General features: G+C 41.7%; 1 protein-coding gene across 1 annotated transcript in view; it reads right to left on the minus strand.

The window, feature by feature from the left end:
* Positions 1–18249, minus strand: part of ANKFN1 (ankyrin repeat and fibronectin type III domain containing 1) — a 191144-nt gene that overhangs the window by 22206 nt on the left and 150689 nt on the right. Inside the window, exons 10-14 of the mRNA XM_084648542.1 lie at positions 10196–10295; positions 8833–8965; positions 7523–7639; positions 3153–3368; positions 995–1161 (exon numbers count right to left, since the gene is read on the minus strand). Coding sequence (XP_084504668.1) covers positions 995–1161; positions 3153–3368; positions 7523–7639; positions 8833–8965; positions 10196–10295 — 733 coding nt within the window. The remainder of the gene's footprint in view (positions 1–994; positions 1162–3152; positions 3369–7522; positions 7640–8832; positions 8966–10195; positions 10296–18249) is intronic.

The raw sequence follows: 18249 nt of genomic DNA on the forward strand, positions 1-18249 counted from the left end.
ACCCTCTTAGGCCCTGATCATTCCCCCACTGAAGGTCAATGAGGAGACTCCCATTGGATCAGGCCTTTCGGTCCAGATCCTACCATCAGAGTCATGTTGGAGGACCCAGGCAGAGCCCCAGGATTGGGGTCTTTGGGCCTGAGCCATATCCCAGTGAAACCGATGGGATTTTCAACCAGTACGGGCTTTGGATCAGGCCCTCTGTATACCAGATAGATGGACGTAAGCATGTGCACATTTGAGATCAATATGGAGCTCTATGATACGCAGCTTGTGCCAAACTTAGTTGACAATTATACCTGCTCAACCAACAATAGATTCAGTGGGATTATGACTGAGAGTAGAATTTAGCTCTAAATGTTAACAAGTAACGTGATTGATGGTCGATAAGGGGTATACAGTAGAATTCATAAACTAAATAAATATTATATTCCAAGGGCTCTGCAAGGTGGTGAGTGCTCTGGTCCTGAACCAGCAAAGCACTTAAGCACATGCTTATCTTTACGTGGGTGTGCAGTCCTCCTGACTTCAATGTCTCAGTGCCTAAATTTCTTGTTATCTCAGGGCCAGAGTGCTCAATGTTTTGTAGGTTGCAAACCTCTGAGTTCACTTTACTCCTCTTTATTCAATGTGATGCAATTATTGACAGTACTGTTGTGACTATCAGCATTAATTATTAGTTATCTGCATCTTCTGTTTCTATTTATATAGTAGGTTTCAGAGTAGCAGCCGTGTTAGTCTGTATCCGCAAAAAGAAAAGGAGTTTTTCCACTGAATGCATCCGATGAAGTGAGCTGTAGCTCACGAAAGCTTATGCTCAAATAAATTGGTTAGTCTCTAAGGTGCCACAAGTCCTCCTTTTCTTTCTGTTTATATGGTAGATTTCATATTTGGTGCCACATAAACCAAACATATTTTCACACACTTGGCACTTGAGTTTCCAAGTTTGATCAACTGTCTTAAACTAATGAGTATTTAAAAAAAAATCACTTACTTGGAAACATTGCTGTTGTCTCGGATTTTAACATGACACAGAATGTTGGGCAGCTTTTGCAGTACAAGGACTTTGATTTGATCTACAGAGCTGCAGAGTTTCAGGTAACCCAGATACAAGCCAGGAGGGAGGCGCTGCTGGCTTCTTTTGTGGTAGAAAAGTGTTTCCTGTTCGAACAGAAACATTCCTACATATAAATGCCCGTTTTCCCCCAGATAAGAAGAGAGATCTGCTAATGCTTTTATAGCAGGTCTTTTGCTTTAAGAGTGTCCTGAATCCAGAAAAACATGTAAGCACATGCTTAACTCTCGGCACAGCCACAATCCTCTTGCAGTTAGGAATGTTAAGCTTGATGCACTGAGGCTACTCGTGCTTAAAGTTAAGCATGTGCTTAAATGTTTTGGTGGATCAGGTGCTCAGAGTGCTCAGCACCTTGTAGGAGTCAGCTGTAAAACAATAACTATCCAAAAATAAGAAGCATGTTGCAGTCCTAAAGCAAAATTCTCCTCTCTGATCTGTGCTCCGGGCTCTTTTATGCACAGTGTAAGTCGCCAGTGAACTCCTTCTACAGTTACTAACATCAATGAGGAGTTTTCTGTGTGCACCAGGTTGTCAAGTATAGTACCAAAGTAAAATGTATTGTCAAATGAATCACTACATTTTCAACACAATGAACTTTACCATCAAAAAGAGCCTGGAAAGGACTGGCACCGATGTTCTCTTTGCTGTAGCTAGCAGACATTAACCGGGCTATGTATAGCATTCCCCAAAGACTACCTTAATAAATGAAGTTGACGGCCATCCTGAGTAATGTGTCCCTCTGCAATGAGTAAGGATTAAGCCACCTGGCCCTCTGCCTTCACCCTTGGAACCATCACATTATTTGCCAGTGCTATGCTTGGCTCTAACTAGTGCAATTAGATCTTCATTTTCATGAGCACTTCATGAACAAAATACCCGCCTGATGATTCAACATGTAATACAAGAAAGGGAGGGCATTACACAGGAATGTGCAAACCATTAGGGGGAAATTTTTCCACTAGGATCTCTGTGGAAACCTGATCGGACCTGTATTTTGTGTTTCCTGATATAAAACTTTTGCCCAGATTGGGATTTTTTGCACCTGTGAGACATATTTTATATAGTACGTCGAGCACCAGATCAAGTATATTTTATTGTCATTTGGAAATCTTTTAATTTACCCCAAACCTTGCAACGTGTACATATGATTACCCATCAGCTTCTGGTGCACAAAAGCACACAGTCACCACCCAAGAAAATGACCATAAATCACAATTAGCCACAGTAGTCAATATCTAGCTGAAGTGACCCAAGACAGAGCTAAGACAATAACTTGTCTGGAAGTATTTCCAATGAGGAGGTGATCCCTAGGTTTAGAGAGAAGAGATATTGATAAATCGTTCTGTAGGATATATCCTGCTGTCACTTACACACAACTTCTCTTGACTTCAATATGAGTTATGTGCATGAGACAACAGAAGGATGTGACTTTAATAGACACAGTTCTGCAAGGTACAGAGCACCTGCAACTCACAGATGTTAAATGGGAGTTGGGGGTGCTCTTCACCTTGCAGGATCACTCCAATATCTTGGCATCATTCCACCACTGAAGTCCACTGGGAATTTGACGTAAAAACAGATGGGAGGATATGGTCTGTAGATAATTCAATGGGAGCTGATTTCATTGGGAGTTGAGGGCCCTCAGCAACTCCCAGAAACTTGAATTTGTCTGGGTTCAAAAATAAAACCTGGTTTTAGTGATCAATCTCTGATGGAAAAATCATATAGTCTATAATAGAAAATGGTAGCTTCTCTATAGCTGTTCAGAGCCATCCTATAAGAGAGAATTACATCCCTTGCTATACAATTCTACAGCATGGTTCCAAAAACCTACAGAAAATATATCAGTCTCCTTTATATACTATAGGTCTTTAAAGTCATTTCTATAGAATCTTATTAGTTTTATTCATATTAAGAGCTCAATCCAATGCCCATTGAAGGCAATGGAAGACTTTACTCTCAATGGGAGCCTTTCCATGCATTGTAATGGGCATTGGATCAGGGTCTAAAACCTGTAAGACTTTTCCATAAAGCATGCTCACAGTCACAGGCTTTTAAAAATTAATAAAAGTGCTACCTGGATTGTTATGAGCAAGATGTCTAATGCCGTTGGCTCCTCGGGAGTTGAAAGGGATTTTCTCTGGCTTTGTAGCTTGGATATTTGCATCCATTTGCCATTAAAAAATGAATAGAGAGTCTCTACTTCTCTTATCGTAACTATCAGGATATTGCCATGTCTGTCCTTGATCGGCTCGTAATAAACTCTGCCTAAGTTGTGAGTTCCCAGCAAGTTCTAGAAAGGAAGCAGATTACAAAGGACAATATTAGCCATTACACATCAGGAGGGTGACATTTCCGGCGTAGGCCTAGCTCTGTTCCCACTGAACTCAATGAGTGTTTTGCCACTGACCTCAGGAGGAGCTGGTTAGGCCAATGCAAAGCACTTCTGCTATTTCAACCCTATGTCCAACATCATTCAGCGCAATCAGAGAAAATTCTGCCCTGGGTTGCATGTGTGAGAATTGCATTGTAGAATTTGGGGGCAATTCCTCAGCTGGTGTAGACAGAGGTTACTGGTAAATATCAATCTGATCATTATGACAAAAGGTCTTTTTAAAAGACCAAATTGCAATGTGATTTACATATACAACCTAGGGCAGAATTTTTTTTTCTAGTTGCATCAAGGTCTGTGAATATAGGGTGGGATTTTCAAAAGCACTCAGTGTTGGCCTAACTCTGCTCCTATTGACTTCAATGGAATCAAGCTGATTTATATTGACTGAAGATCTGCATACACATTCCAACCTATCCAGGTCTGATTGTGGGATACAATGGGTGTCAAAGATGCTGTACAAGGGACACCAAAATGACTGATTCTGGAAACTTAAAATGCTGTTGAACTCCCTCCTTTAGGGTCAGTCACTTTCTATAAATTCAGGTTCATTATTTTTTCTGATGTAATTTATTTCCAGCAGTAAAAGTGAGGGGACACCAAATATGTGCGGAATGCAGGTCAGGTAAATCTGGGACTAAAATGAGTGATGTCTCTTGACAAGAGGGACTTTTGAGAGGTATCGATCCGCCCCTTTTATTTTGAAAACCAAAAATGTGCTAGACAAAAACAGCAGAGACCCTAACAATCTGCCAGGCCAAAATTTTTCTGGCAAAATATCTGAAGATTAAATAAATTTATTAAAAAGAACAAAACTAACCTCTGTCAAAATCCCTTTCCCCATATAGGAAGAATCAGCCTGTCGATGTGAGCACACTGACTTCAGTGACCAGCCACTGAAGAGGTTCCCAGATGTCTTAAAGAAAAATGCCTAACATTTAAAATATGCTCATGACTTTCGGAGTTTTCAAGAGATCTACAGTAAGCTGGTAAGGGGTGGAGATTGTTTAAAAGGAAAAACTCAATTGACAATGTAGCACATTGTACATATAGGAAAGTATGTAGCTGTACTTTAACTTAATGACATTCTGCACTGATAGATTACCCTGAGTTGATTTATCTGCACTTAGCAGGCACTATTTACTTATAATCTGTATTATTAAATTGTTTATAAACTAAGCACTCAAGGTAGTCAGTACAGTGGCTGTCATTTATAAGTAGCTTTAAGTAGCTATTTTAGTTTTATGTAGCCCTCTCTAGGGCATACTGGAGAAGGCTATGTTGCCACATGCTCTTCTTTTTTGCTGCCTGTAAAGATTAGCCTCCTAACCCTACCAGCATGGCAGGGGGTAGATTTTGCAGTACGTACTGGCATGTGTGTCTAGGAAGGGGATGGGAGACAGTACACTAGCCAGAAGCTGGTCATATATTTGCCATTTTTAATTAAACCTGTTGTAATGGGATTATTGACAGCACTAGATTCTGAACTGAATTCCAGCAGACAGAATGGAAGAGCCTATGATGACTCAAGAACATATTGCTAGTACACAAGCAAAAAACATTTTTGAGCCTCCCCCCGCGGCGTGGCATTCTATCACTTATGTTTTGTTTGCTCTAGTTGTCTAATGGTAGCAGCAGGCAAAATTACAATCCCCAGTCTCTTTGAGTCCACTGATCCAGTCCCTTACCAGCTGTGTTGTCACTGATTTCTCCCACTCTGTCCTAAGTTCCTATGGAGTCAGTCTGTTAAACAGCCTCAATAAAGTTTATTCAACTGTATAAACTTTATTGAGACCCTTCCTGGGTAGATTCCATTAGACCACATACTGCTAAAGGTTGGCAGATTGGTGACAGTCCTATGTTCATCAGGGGACCAAACTGATAGAACAAATGTTTAGGATGATAAATTTGCCAAAAAAACCACCAGAGCAGTATACCACAGGGACAAACACACCATCTTTCTATGCTTCCAGCTCTTCTCTTATAACTGCTGCTAGCAAATCGAATGCAATGTGCCCAATATCTTGGGTATCTCAAAATACAGTCTCTGTACATTTACAAAGAGTATTAACAACAATGGTCTGTTAAAGACAATCTGCGCAGGCAAAATTAAACTCAGCTCAGCATAGGAATGTGTGCCACAGAAACCAAGCTCGCCACTCTATATGGAGGCATTCAGCAAATATGGTGAAATCTGTGAAGTGACCACTCAAAGCTCTGACAAGCATCTATTGCTTAAAATAGGTGGTTCTATAATAAGGGGTGTGTCTACACTTCAAGCTGGGGGGATGCAGGGCGGTCCCAGCTCAAGGAGACATACTCGTGCTAGCTCTCATCGAGCTAACATAGTAACTGTGGGGGCATGAGCTGCAGAGCAGGCTGGCTTTCCTGAGTACACACCTAGGGTCACGAACAGGTACATACTCGGTGTGGCTAGCCCATCCTGCCACTCACATCGCCATGGCTATTTTTAGCACAGTAGCTTGATGAGAACTCCTGCAAGTTTTCAACTTGAGCTGGGGCTCACATCCCCTCCTCGATTGGTGCAGTCATAGCCGAAGAGGGAGCAGACGTGTACTCCAGACATTTGCAGATATTTTGGGTCTACTTCCCAAGACAGGTGGCTGCCTGGGAAGGCTGGTCTCGGGCACAGCGTTCATTGTAGATAAATAAAAAACTAATATAAAGATATTCCTAATATGCCCACATCGCTAGTTTGTCACTAGGTGCCAGAATATCATGGCTACCATAAAACTCCGTTTTTGACGTGATCTGGAATAGGAATAAGAGTGGTCTTGTAGTGACACACCAGCTGGGACTCAGGCAAGCTGGGTTCCCTCCATGGCTCTGCTCTAGATTTTCTGGGTAACTTTGAGCAAGTCATTTAAAAAAAAAACAAAAAAACCAAAACCAAAACCCCTCTGTGCCTCAGTTTCCCTATCTGTAAAATTAACTAAATACATTAATGTTTGATTTAGTTGGGGATTGGTCCTGCTTTGAGCAGGGGGTTGGACTAGATGACCTCCTGAGGTCCCTTCCAACCCTGATAATTCTAATGTCCTGGTGATTGGGATGGGGGGGCATAGAAATACTCAGATAGATTGACAGCTCTGGTGTATAAAGGCCCCAGGTAAGTCATTTATTTCACCATGCAGTTTCCTGAGATCTAGGATTATTATCATTATCAATAATTATTTGCATCTAAAGACCACAACTGAGAAAGGGGCCCCATTGTGTTAGGCACCCTATGTACACATGACACTCCGCCCTCCCCAGAGAGTTTACAGTCTACATACACAAATCACACCAAAGGTGGGGAAAAGGAAGTGTTATTAATGTGTCTGATCAATTTTTCTTTGACAATCTCTATTCAATTCTGTAAGCCTATAGCCAGGAAGGATGGTCTTGTGGTTACACCACTGACCTGTGACTCTGGAGAGCTAAATTCAATTGCCACCACAGACTTCATATGTAACTGTGGGCTTCCATTGACATGTGATGGAATTTGTGTCTGTAAATGAGTATAATAATGCACCCAAACTTTTGTCTGCCATGTCATTTTTGACTACAAGTTCTCTGGGGCAGGGGCTGTCTCTTCCTGTGTGTGTGCCCAGCACCTTCCACAAAGGGGCTCTAATCTTGCTTGAGGCCTATAAGTGCTACAGTAATACAAATAACGGTAATATAAAGGTCTTTTCCATATGAGGCATCTTGGCCTTTGAGTAATATATCTCAGGGTTATGATTGCTGCTCTCTTTCTGTGTGTCCCCGACCTGCAAAATCTTGGACGTATTTGGGATATTTATTTGCTGCATTATGTTTGTTTCTTTTTCTGTCATTGTTTCTCCTTCCCCCTCGCTTCCTAGGGTTTACTTTTTACCTGACCACTCTTTTCCAGCAGGAGATATAGGTGCAGCAGCTCACTTCACAGCAGATGGTAATACTACTCCCAAGGACGAGCCCGTGGGGAGTGCTAAGGCAGAGAACAGCTGGTAGCACCTTTCCTCAGAGACCATGAATGAAATTAACGACTGAAAATATGCAGTGCAACTAACCTGTAACTGTGCAGTTGCTGAGACCATCTTTTGCCTGGCTTGAAGTGCTGTTGATGAGGACATGGATATGGACATATTCTGCCTCAGCCATCTGATATCATCCCACATACAAGACAGCTGCAAAATATATGTCACAGTTCAATCCCCTTTGTTCTCAGTGCTTGAAAAGCCGGCAGCAAAAATAAAAGCATATTTGGCTTTGGAAAAATCAGTAGCTATTGTTCATTTTGAGTTTCTGTGGGTGGTACTAAAGCAGAGAGTTACTGACTGGAGAGAAAGAGAGAGCGCGCCTTAGAAAAAGATCCCATATCTAGCTACAGAGAGAGCGAGCATTTCATAAACAGCATGCACCTATCCCGGTTCATCTGTGGATCTTCATGTAAGATTGATTCAGTGTCCACTTGGGTTAAAAAATAATGTGAAGATGTCTTTAATCCTGGACAATCAAAACACCAGCCCTTGAAACTTCTGGTCCGTGGTTAATGTTCTTTAACTCCTTCCTTCTTTCTCCAGAAGCCCTTAAATAACAGTAACTGGAAAACTGGAAGCCCTTAAATAACAGTAACTGGTCATGTGGGATTAGACATCTCAGTGAATGAATTCTGCTTTGGCCAGTGCCTTCCATGCCCATCAATGGGTTAGGCAGGATTTATCCCTTAAAAATGTTAGAAGGAAAAATAATTAACCCAAGCAAAAAGTACCGTGCTCAGGACCGGCTCTAGGCACCAGCAAAGCAAGCACGTGCTTAGGGCGGCACATTTCCAGGGGCGGCCTTCCGGCCACCCTTTCTTTTCGGGGCAGTTGTGCTCTCGGAGCTGCGCCCCTTAGACGGGGTGAGGGCGCCGCGCCCCTGGCTGCAGAGGGAAGGGGAAGCCCCAGCTCCGGGATGCTGAGCTGCCAGGGCCCTGCCGCTACCTGGGGAGGAGAGGCCGAGTCCTGCCGGGGAGCCGGGGCTGCGCCCCCTCATCTGCGCCCTGGCTGCTGCGCTGCCTTGTGCCACCCCTTATATCGGGGCTTCTCTGCGCGGCCGGGCGGGGGAGGGGGCCAAGCCCCTGCAGGCGCTGGGAGAAGGTGACATCACTCCCTCTGCTTCCAGCGCCGCCTGCGAGCCCCAGCCCCACCTGAGCTTGGGGTGGAACTTTTTTTTCCGTGGGGCGACAGAAAACCTAGAGCCGGCCCTGACTGTGCTTCATCACTTAGCTTCTTCACTCCTGTCAAGTTTTGTTCCGGAAATATACTAAGGTCGGAGCAATTTCTGGTACAGACCACTCATTGAGAGTCACTATGTGAAATTAGATGCCTGTTGTTACCTTTGTGAACCACAGAAAATCCTGCATAATGGAACTGGTGTGAGAGTCATCAATTTCCACAATGGGGATTTGATCTTCATTGGTTACTAACAGGTTGTCTTTGTAATAAAATATGACAGCTATGTAGAGTCCACTGAAAGGAAGAAAGACAAACAAGAAAGCGAGCAATCAGAGTCTCAATAGCTGTCTAAATCAGCACCAAGTGTCCTGGATAGGCAAAGACACATAGATCCATAGATTCTAAGGTCAGAAGGGACACTTTTGATAATCTAGTCTGACCTCTTGCGTAACACAGGCCATAGAACTTCAGCCAGTGATTCCTGCAAAATGGTCACAGGAAATGTATCTCTCCAAACAAAAGAAACTACCACAATGTCGTTATCTAGGACTCTGATCTGCACGGCTTGCTCAAGTAAAACAACCCGTTGACATCCATTTCAGCGGGATTTTTGCCTGAGTAAATGGTGGATGATTGGGGTCATTATGTTTTCTGAAATCATGAAATGTTAGTATTTTGTACAAATAATGGGTCAAGTTCTGCTCATTTCTACACCAGTGTAAATCTGGAGTAAATCCACTCAAATCAACAGGGCTATTATGGATTTACATAAATGTTCCAGGGTATAATTTGGCCAGCATATCTGCAAAACTGGTCATAGAAATCATTCCTTTCAATATTTACTCTTGTAATTAGTGACATAAACCAGTCGCTTTAGGGAATTTAAAGACCCCAGAGAGCACTTTTGGAAGAATCAAAACTCTTATCAAAACACAAAGAAGAAAAAGCAAACGGAACGCTCTTGGTGATGAAAGAAGTAGTAATCCAGTGTGGGCAACTTTCATTTACTGAAACCAAACCATCAAGGCTCAGTGCTGCCTGGGTCACCAAGGTCGCAGAATTAGCTAAAAATATTAGGGACCTCTCAGGTGGGTTGCTTGCTGGTGAAGGGGTATTATAAATATACGTAAGCAGGCTGTCAACACCCTACATTTTATGTCATAAACAAACGAAATTCCACTACTGAGCAGCAACAAAACCAGCATGTCAAAAACATTTAAATCACAGCATTGTGGTTTTGCGTGCAAAGTTCCATGATGTTATAAGTCCGCCGCCAGCAAGACAATGGCAAGATTCCCATTGACTTCAGTGGGTGCTGGCTCAGGCTCAATGAGCCTCATTTTCCACTCAGCCACCCCTGTTTTTTATACCTTCATGGACTTCACCACGGTTATGTCTGATTTATGGCAATTTAAGCCACAGGAGAACGTGTCCATAGCTATGTCTGAGTTGCGGTCTTTTGGGTGTCTAAGCTCCCATTTGTAGCTAAATTGGCATTTTGGGAAAATGAAATATATGACAAACCGTTTCAGAGTCTTCACAAACTTGTTTGAAGAATGGAAAAGATGCTTCAGGCTCCTGGAGACTGATTGCTTGCGACCAGCATTCTGTAGTTTAGAACTTTCTAAAATGGAAAATAAAAACCAACAAAAAAATCAGAGTGTGACTTTAAGGTTACAGGAAAATATAAAGAAAATTTGTGTCTTCCCATCTCATTACTTTCAGTATGTTTATGCTTATCCACAGACAAGCATTTCAAGAATGCACCCCTTTTCCTTACGTGTTCATGCTGTCGGTGATCAGGAAGATTAAAATGATCTCCTAATGCCAATGAAATCTGGAAAAAAATCTTGTTAGTTTGCTCCCAAGCAAGGACAGGCCTGAATCAATGTCTTGGATCTTGAGCTTTATGCCATTCAAAATCTGGTTCTGAATTTTGCAAATGGTCCCTATAATTATAATGGAAGGAAACAAAGCTCCAGATCTGAATGCCCTTGAATTTTATGATGCTTGAAGTCATGTTCCAAATTTTGTGACTTGAGCCCATCTATACTCTCAAGCTCCTAGTAATGGAACAATTGATCTCCTTGTTTTGGTTTTAAACACTTAGAAAGGAGGGATGAGACTTACAAAAGCAATGTCAGGCATTAACATTTTGGTGACATCAATAAAAGATTAAATAAGACAGCGTAAGTGTCTACATGAATACTTAGTTCGTGGCAAGCTGAGGTGTAAATCTACCTTACTGTGTGTCTGACTGTAAACGCGTGATGGGTGGATCAGATCTGATAACAGAAGAAATCACCCTTTTCAGAGGTTCTAAAAAATTTGGTTAATGTTTTATTGGTTACATCGCTTTTAGCTTTCTTGAGTCTCTGCTAAAATAGTGTTCTGAGGGCCTGATCCGATTTCCTTTGAAGCCAATAAAAAGACTCCCAATGGGAGTTGGGGGGAACTGTTATGAGAGTGCTCTACAAAAGATATATGTAAATAGTTTTTAGAGGATGTGCCAGTAAATAGCACTCAAGAACTTGCAGCACTGTGCACAGGTTTTGTACAACCAGTAAAAGTCACTGTTGTGCTTTGCAAATCGCTTTTGGTGTATAGTTTTTTACATGCAGCTCTCAAGAGGAGCAGGCTTTCAAAACTGGTTTTACACTGATGAAACTCCATTGACTTCAACGGAGTCACTTCTATTTAACACTGGCGTCAAAGAGAGGAGAACCAGTCCGAGAGAGACAAGTCTCATGGTATTTCTGGCTGATCTGGAAAGAAAGAAGGGTAATTGTGTGAAATTACAGTTCAGTTTTAAAAGGCCAAGATGTTCTCATTGATTAGATGAAGTCTGGATAAGCATCTGGACTGAACCTCCAATACATCTGTAGGTTAACCTTTCTGTTTCGGAAAAGCTTATTGTTCTGCCAGCTCTTTGCCGAAAACTGTTTGTTGCATGTTGCTAATCAGTCTCCTTGGATATTCTCAGGGTAACATATTTTCCTCGTGCCTCTAATGCTCAATAGAAGGTGTCTGACTGTGGCTCCTTAACAAGTTCTAAGTCTGAACATTTAAATTTGTTCCTGTCAATACCCCATCTGTGGAAGTACTCAACATATTTTAAAATGATGAATAAATTTGCACCGTAATTTGCACATTGAAGACCACAGAAAGAAGATACATTGTTAGCATAATTATTGCTCTGCCGAACAGCAAACACAAAGAGAACAAGTGAGGTGAATTTATTATGCAATGATACAGTTCAGAGATGGGAAAAACTTATTAGGTCATCAAATCCATACTCTTTCCAGTGCAAAACTCTTCTCAATTGTATTGTCTCTAGTGCTTTGTCTGGTCTAGTTTTAGATGTCTCAAGCTAAGTTCTTCCTTGGAAGATTATTCCTTTTATCATTATTTATTATTTACTAATTGTATTTTATTAGTGCATAGAGACCTCAATCAGATCATACCTCCATTGGGCCAGGCTCTGCAAAGACACAGGGCCAGATACTGCCCCCTTTACTTATGCTGAGTAGCTGTTTTCTACACAAGTATTCTCATTGATTTGAATGGGACTACATCGGTAGTAAGCTGCTACTCACCATGAGTACAGGTAGCAAAATCTGTCCCACACTGTAAAACAATCTCGTCTCCAAAGAATTTATGGATGGGGTTTTCAAAAATAGCCAGTATTAGGGTTGGCTGGAAAACAAGAATTCCGCTGTGTGAAAAAAATTGAGGCTTTTGCATTTATTTTTGCTCTCTCTTCTGCCTGATTTTGAGCAGGAATTTGAACCCGGGGCTCCCACATCCCAGCTAAGTCCCTAACCACTGAGTTAATGGCTATTCAAGGGTAGGCTTGTTCATCCCTCGCTCTCTCTCCTTCCTTCCGCCAACCCCTCTTCTCACTCTCCCATTTTGACCAGAAATTCCAACATGGGCCTGAGAAAACTTCCTGACAAACATTTCATCAACACCTATACGTTTCTGCAAAAAGTTTCAGTTTTGACAAATTTGGCATTTTCTGACCAGAAAAAAATGCATCGTTGAAAAATTCCCAACTGGCTCGACTCAGCATTAGTATATCACGGCTCCCATTGAAATCAGTGACAGCAGAGTTAGGCCGACATTAAGTTGCTTTTAAACATCTCAGCGTACAGTCTTAGAGACAAGAGGCAACAGGTGGAGGGAAGATAGGTGAAGAATAATCTGAGCAATAATTTCACAACTAGGTCTCCCATAATGTAATGTTTTCTTATTCTTTGTATTGCAGTAGCAACTAGAGGCCCAGACTTGCTCGGCACTGCAATTAAGAGTTGGTTCTAGCCCCAAAGAGTTTACAATCTACAGAGTCAAGACAAAGGAAGGATTATTATCCCTGTTTTACAGAGAATGAGAAACTGAGGCAGAGAGAGATTAAATGAGTGGCTCAAGGAAAGCCAGGCATTGAAGCCTGTCTCCCATGCCAGTGCCTTAACTAGGGCTATTCCTTCTCTCATGCCCTCTCTAGATCCTTTCTCCGACGTTCATCTTCAATTTACTTTTCCTTAATTTTACCCCATTACTCTAAGTAACACCCCTGACTCCTTCTTCAGTGTTTACATCCTTCAAATACTGGTTCTGCCTTCTCCCCGCCCCCTGGAGAACGACAGTACTTGGAAAACATTCTCATGGATCATTATTACTGCCAAGTGAGTGTATGTCAGTGTATCTCCATAATGTAAACCAAACACTGTTAAAGCTCATGGATCATGCTTCCTTTCCTCCTTGACTAAAACCAGTTTAGCAATACCATTTCCATCCTAATTATGTAAATTAGATTCTCTCCTGTGTATGCGGGAGCTGAGTTGCTACAGGCAAAGCAACATAACTCCACATAAAATGCCCAGAGATTATAGCACTGAAATAATAGGGAACATTTAAAGTGAGCACACATGCTATTGGGCTATTCAGTGGTTTGGATTCAGTCCACAGCTTCTTAGATGCCAACAGCAAAAGAAATAATGTAAAGCTACATAAAAGACTGTAAACTTTCCCACATTGTTGTTCGCTTTTGTTTTACAATCTTCTGTAAGTAGAAGCCAGCAATGTGGAGCTGGGATTAGAGGATAATTTGAATCCAGAGGAAATGGAATTTTAATAGTCTGTTATTTAATTAACTAATAAATAACATGGAGTGCCCCTACTAGTAAAATATCAGTAGCAGCAGAGCAAGTCAACATTAATAAATGATAAGACAACCACGCTATGAGCTCACTTAACAAAAGCCTTAGCACAAACATTTACTGGCAGAAATTAGGGAATTGCTAGTGATTAGATTGAGATCAGAAACATTTAAACTTGGATTGTGCTAAGCAATTAACCACCAATGTAAATTTAAAACGGGGCAGTTTCTCTTTCTTTAGGCAGGATGTCTAACTGTTTCTTTGCTGTCCACTAAATAATGGAAAATGCAACTGATATTTAAAAAAAGCAACACACATAGAGTTGTGGAGGGATAAGAGCAAAATTGCACCCAGGCTTCCAGTGTACAATAATCATGGCACCAGTCTCTAAAAGAATCTCTGTTACTTTGTCTCTTCTGTTTTCCTGACAAGGAAGAACATTTGGATGGAAAGGGTCTGCTTGTCTATCATCCCATCACTGCAGAAGCAAGTACCTCTCTCACAACTGGTGTAAATGAGAAGTAACTCCTTTGATGTTGATGGAATTACACCAGCGTCAGATTGTTATTAGAGGAGACTCCAACCCAATTAGGCCAGGGGTTTCCATAGAAGTTACATTCATTCAGAGTGAAATTCAACCATGAAGCGGGTCAGCACAAGTCCTATTCAGGACTCAGAGCCCACTTACCTCTGTTTGAGGGCATAAGCAGTGCCTAGCCTTTGTGCTGACTTGGCACATGGGGCTGAAAGTCACCCTGCGTGAAAATGGATCCAGTGGCTGGAAGCTGAAGTGAGACAAATTCAGACTAGAAAAAAAGGCGTACATTTTTAACAGTGAGAGCAATTAACCACTGGAACAACTTGCCTAAGAATGTGGTGGCTTCTCCATCACCTCAAGCCTTTGTAACAAGACTGGATGTCTTTCTACAAGAGATGCTCTAGCTCAAAGAGAAGTTATGGGCTTGGTGCAGAAATGACTGAGTGAGGTTCTCTGGCCTGAGTTATACCAGAAGTTCAGACTGGATGGTCATCATGGTCTCTTCTGGCTTTATAATCTATGGATAGTTTTGTGCGTTGTTTTCAACCCATGGCATTATGAAAGCCCCCTCAGGCCTGGTATTTCATATTCACGCTAAACATTTAGTTCAAGCTAAAAACTTTTAAAATATGATGCACTATGAAATCAGAGCCCCCTCCAACCCCTTTGCTAAATGAAAAGAATGGGTTCTGCTGCTTATGAAAGAAATTACTACTAAAATATTTTTAAAAATTAACCTCTGACTTGTCCAGTAAAATATATTTACAACTAGGTCCCAGAAAGAAAATATTTGGAAAGCATTTCAGTGAAGACAAGGGTTTCTCTTGTAACAAAGCACCACACAATTACTTCTTCCTGCACAGAATTTGTTTGGAATCAATGATCCTACATTAAAAAAAGCACTTAAAAGTACAACTGAAGTATTGCCAGGACATATGTAATTGTAGTAACTTGGTTACGCTATTCTGTAGCATGGTATTATGAAGACAAATGGATGACTTTGTTGTTTGTAATCATCAGGATTTTCCAGAAGATTAAACATATGAAAGCAAAGCTTCCTAAGCAATTCCCTAGGAGATTTCATCATATCACAGAGCAGGTTCAAAAGCAACAGCTGATCTAATTCCAAAAGCTCTTAAACTCACTGTACATTCCAATGTATTCTTCCTGGTGCTTTTGTGAGCTTTTCTACACACCAGGCCAAATTCCAGGCTTTCGTGCAAAGCCTGACAACCAGGCTTTGTGCAGAGCTCTTTGTGGAGACTGGGGAATTTACTCCTCCTTTATCATGCTGGAGCACTAATGCAGCTGCTGCCCTTAGAGTTCCCCTTATATAGGGAGATTTTGGTCAGTGGGATCTACACAGTCATGGATCTGTTACTGATGGTCATTCACCAAGGCAGCATGGTCTAGTGAATTGAGCACAAGGCTGGAGGCCAGGGAGGCCTGTGTTAAAATCCTACTTCTACTACTATCTAGTCTTAATTTCTACTAAACACTGGGCCTGATTCTGCTCTCACTTAAATCAATGGAGTTACACAGGTAAAGATGGTCTGAGAGCAAATTCTGTCCTATTTTTCAGCTATGCTGCAGAAACAGACTCAGAGAGCCGCATCCTCAGCGGACATAAATCAACAAAGCTTTATTGAAGTCAATATACCTATGCTGATTTACACTGGCTGAAACTCTGACCCTCAGATTTTAAGGTTTAACCTGAAGAGCGCTGTGTGGCCTAGTGGATTTGACATAAGACTGAGTGTCAGGAGATCAGGGTTGTGACACTAACTCATAGCCACTTCACCTCTCTGAGCCTCAGTCACTTCCTCTGTATAATGACGTAACAACATTTACTTACACTCTGTTGGACGTGTTGTGAGGCCTAACTAAATAATGGGCCGGCTCCTCAGTTGGTGTAAATCAGTGTGGCTCCATTGAGATCAGTGGAGCTGTGCTGATTTACTCCAGCTGAGGGGCTGGCTCAGTCTTTGCAAAGTGTTAGATTGATGAAAACTATTACGAAAGCCAGTTCTCAGTGGACAGGAGTCATGAGGTCCTTCCTTCCAGTCCGTGATCCACCCACTAGGCAACCCTTCTCCTGCTACAAACCTGGCTTTCCGTTCAGCTTGACAACTCCCAGCTGCAAATTGCAGAGCAAAAGTGACCTTGTAGTTCCCTCCCCCCACTGTACTTCAATGGAAACAGTTTCCAGGCGCCTCTAATTTCATAAAAATATTGAAATGGAAGGGGCTGACACCAGTTACACAGCTTAGGCAAGTCTCCAAAGGCTCTTTTATCATGTTACAATTCTCATTCATCCAATATGTGATGCTTTGCTACAACACAAGCGATTGAGAATTTTTATATGATCCAAAGTAAGAATGTGTGCCATGGCGGGTGCTGCCAGATGGTACTGTTCCAGAGAGTCTTCCAAATTCTTTTTCTTAGCATGCAAGAAAATGCTCAGCCTTGGGAAAACTCACTGTATTATTATTAGTTTTTCTAGGCAAGGAACAGAAATGGGAGTTGCGAAAGCAGCAGCCGAATTTGCTTTCTGCCTTGATCTCCAATTGGAGTCAATTCTTGAGGCAGAGGTGTTCCCTGGGAACTTGGCATTGGCTTAGGGCTGAGATTCCTGAAAGAATGGCTTGCCCTGCATGCAGTTTGTGACCACTTCTGCTCCAGGACTGGTGTGTGTGCAAATAAAATAAGCTACACTTAGAATATACCCAGACTCTGTATCATTTATTTCTCCTCCACTGAGAAGTTGACCTGAAAGACCCTGGACATCTGCTATTGCTCAGAGAGGGGAGACAGTCTCATGCAAAACAGCCCCTCTCATAGTCCTATATGAAGCCAGCTATTTAAGAGTCAGAATATGCAGTCTGCAGCTCACTTCCAAAATCCTCTACAAACGATGGTGTTTTTGTGACTCTTCATTGGAGAAACATTCTATTTTCTTGCAATATTTCTTTTCAATTTCCAAATAGCCTTGCTGAATTAAGTTGCCATAGTTACAATAGGACTGTGGCAGACCCTTGATCATCATGATTATGGCATATTTGCACTCAGAGAACTAAGGCTGCATCTTTCATGTTCAGTCTTAAGCACTTCTGTGAATGTGAATCGTTTGATGCAGCTTGGAATATGATAAGTAAAACAGCAGGGGAAAATGACAACTTCTCAGCAGTTTGATTTCTTCAGTTAAAACCAAATTCCAAGCTTTATTCCAGTTAGAAATCGGATTTAAAAAATAAATAGGAACATTTCAACAGTCGATATAGAAGAGAGACTTTTAAACAGCTTTAAAAAGTATCCCAGGCTGCTGCTTTGACTCTTGAGCTATCAAAGGCACAGTCTGGTTCCTATGAATGAAGAGCGCAGAACTGGCTGAGATTCGAACCCTCTCCCCGTTTTGGGTTGTTACGTTAAAAAAAAAAACGTAGCAGTCTTGCCCTCACACTGGTTAGTACAACAATTTTTCATTCCATTGGCACCACCTCTGCTAGAGTACATAGTGTCTCCCATCTGGAGGCGGCCAAGTCCTCTCTGTTGATCCAAAATAGTTAAAAAAAATTATTGGGGTGGGGGGCGGAGAATAGAAAGAGAGATCCTTGAAGCTTTTTCATGGATCCCTGCATGAAAACAATTTTCAGGGAAGAACAATTAAATGAGAGCAGGGATGCACGCTTGCTTTCACATGTTTGCATCTGACTTATTGCAAGGGTTAAGAGCAAGATAGTACGCTCAAGTGATTCCAGATGGGCCAATATTAATATCTTTCTTTTCCTGATGAATGAGAAGGTATGACCCAGTTAGGAAACTGCTAAAATTACAGGCGCCACAGAGGCTTTGACTGGTGCCCTACCACAGATTTTTTTATC

This window comes from Lepidochelys olivacea (genome assembly GCF_965140295.1).
Source record: "Lepidochelys olivacea isolate rLepOli2 genome assembly, chromosome: 14".
Taxonomy (NCBI): domain Eukaryota; kingdom Metazoa; phylum Chordata; order Testudines; family Cheloniidae; genus Lepidochelys; species Lepidochelys olivacea.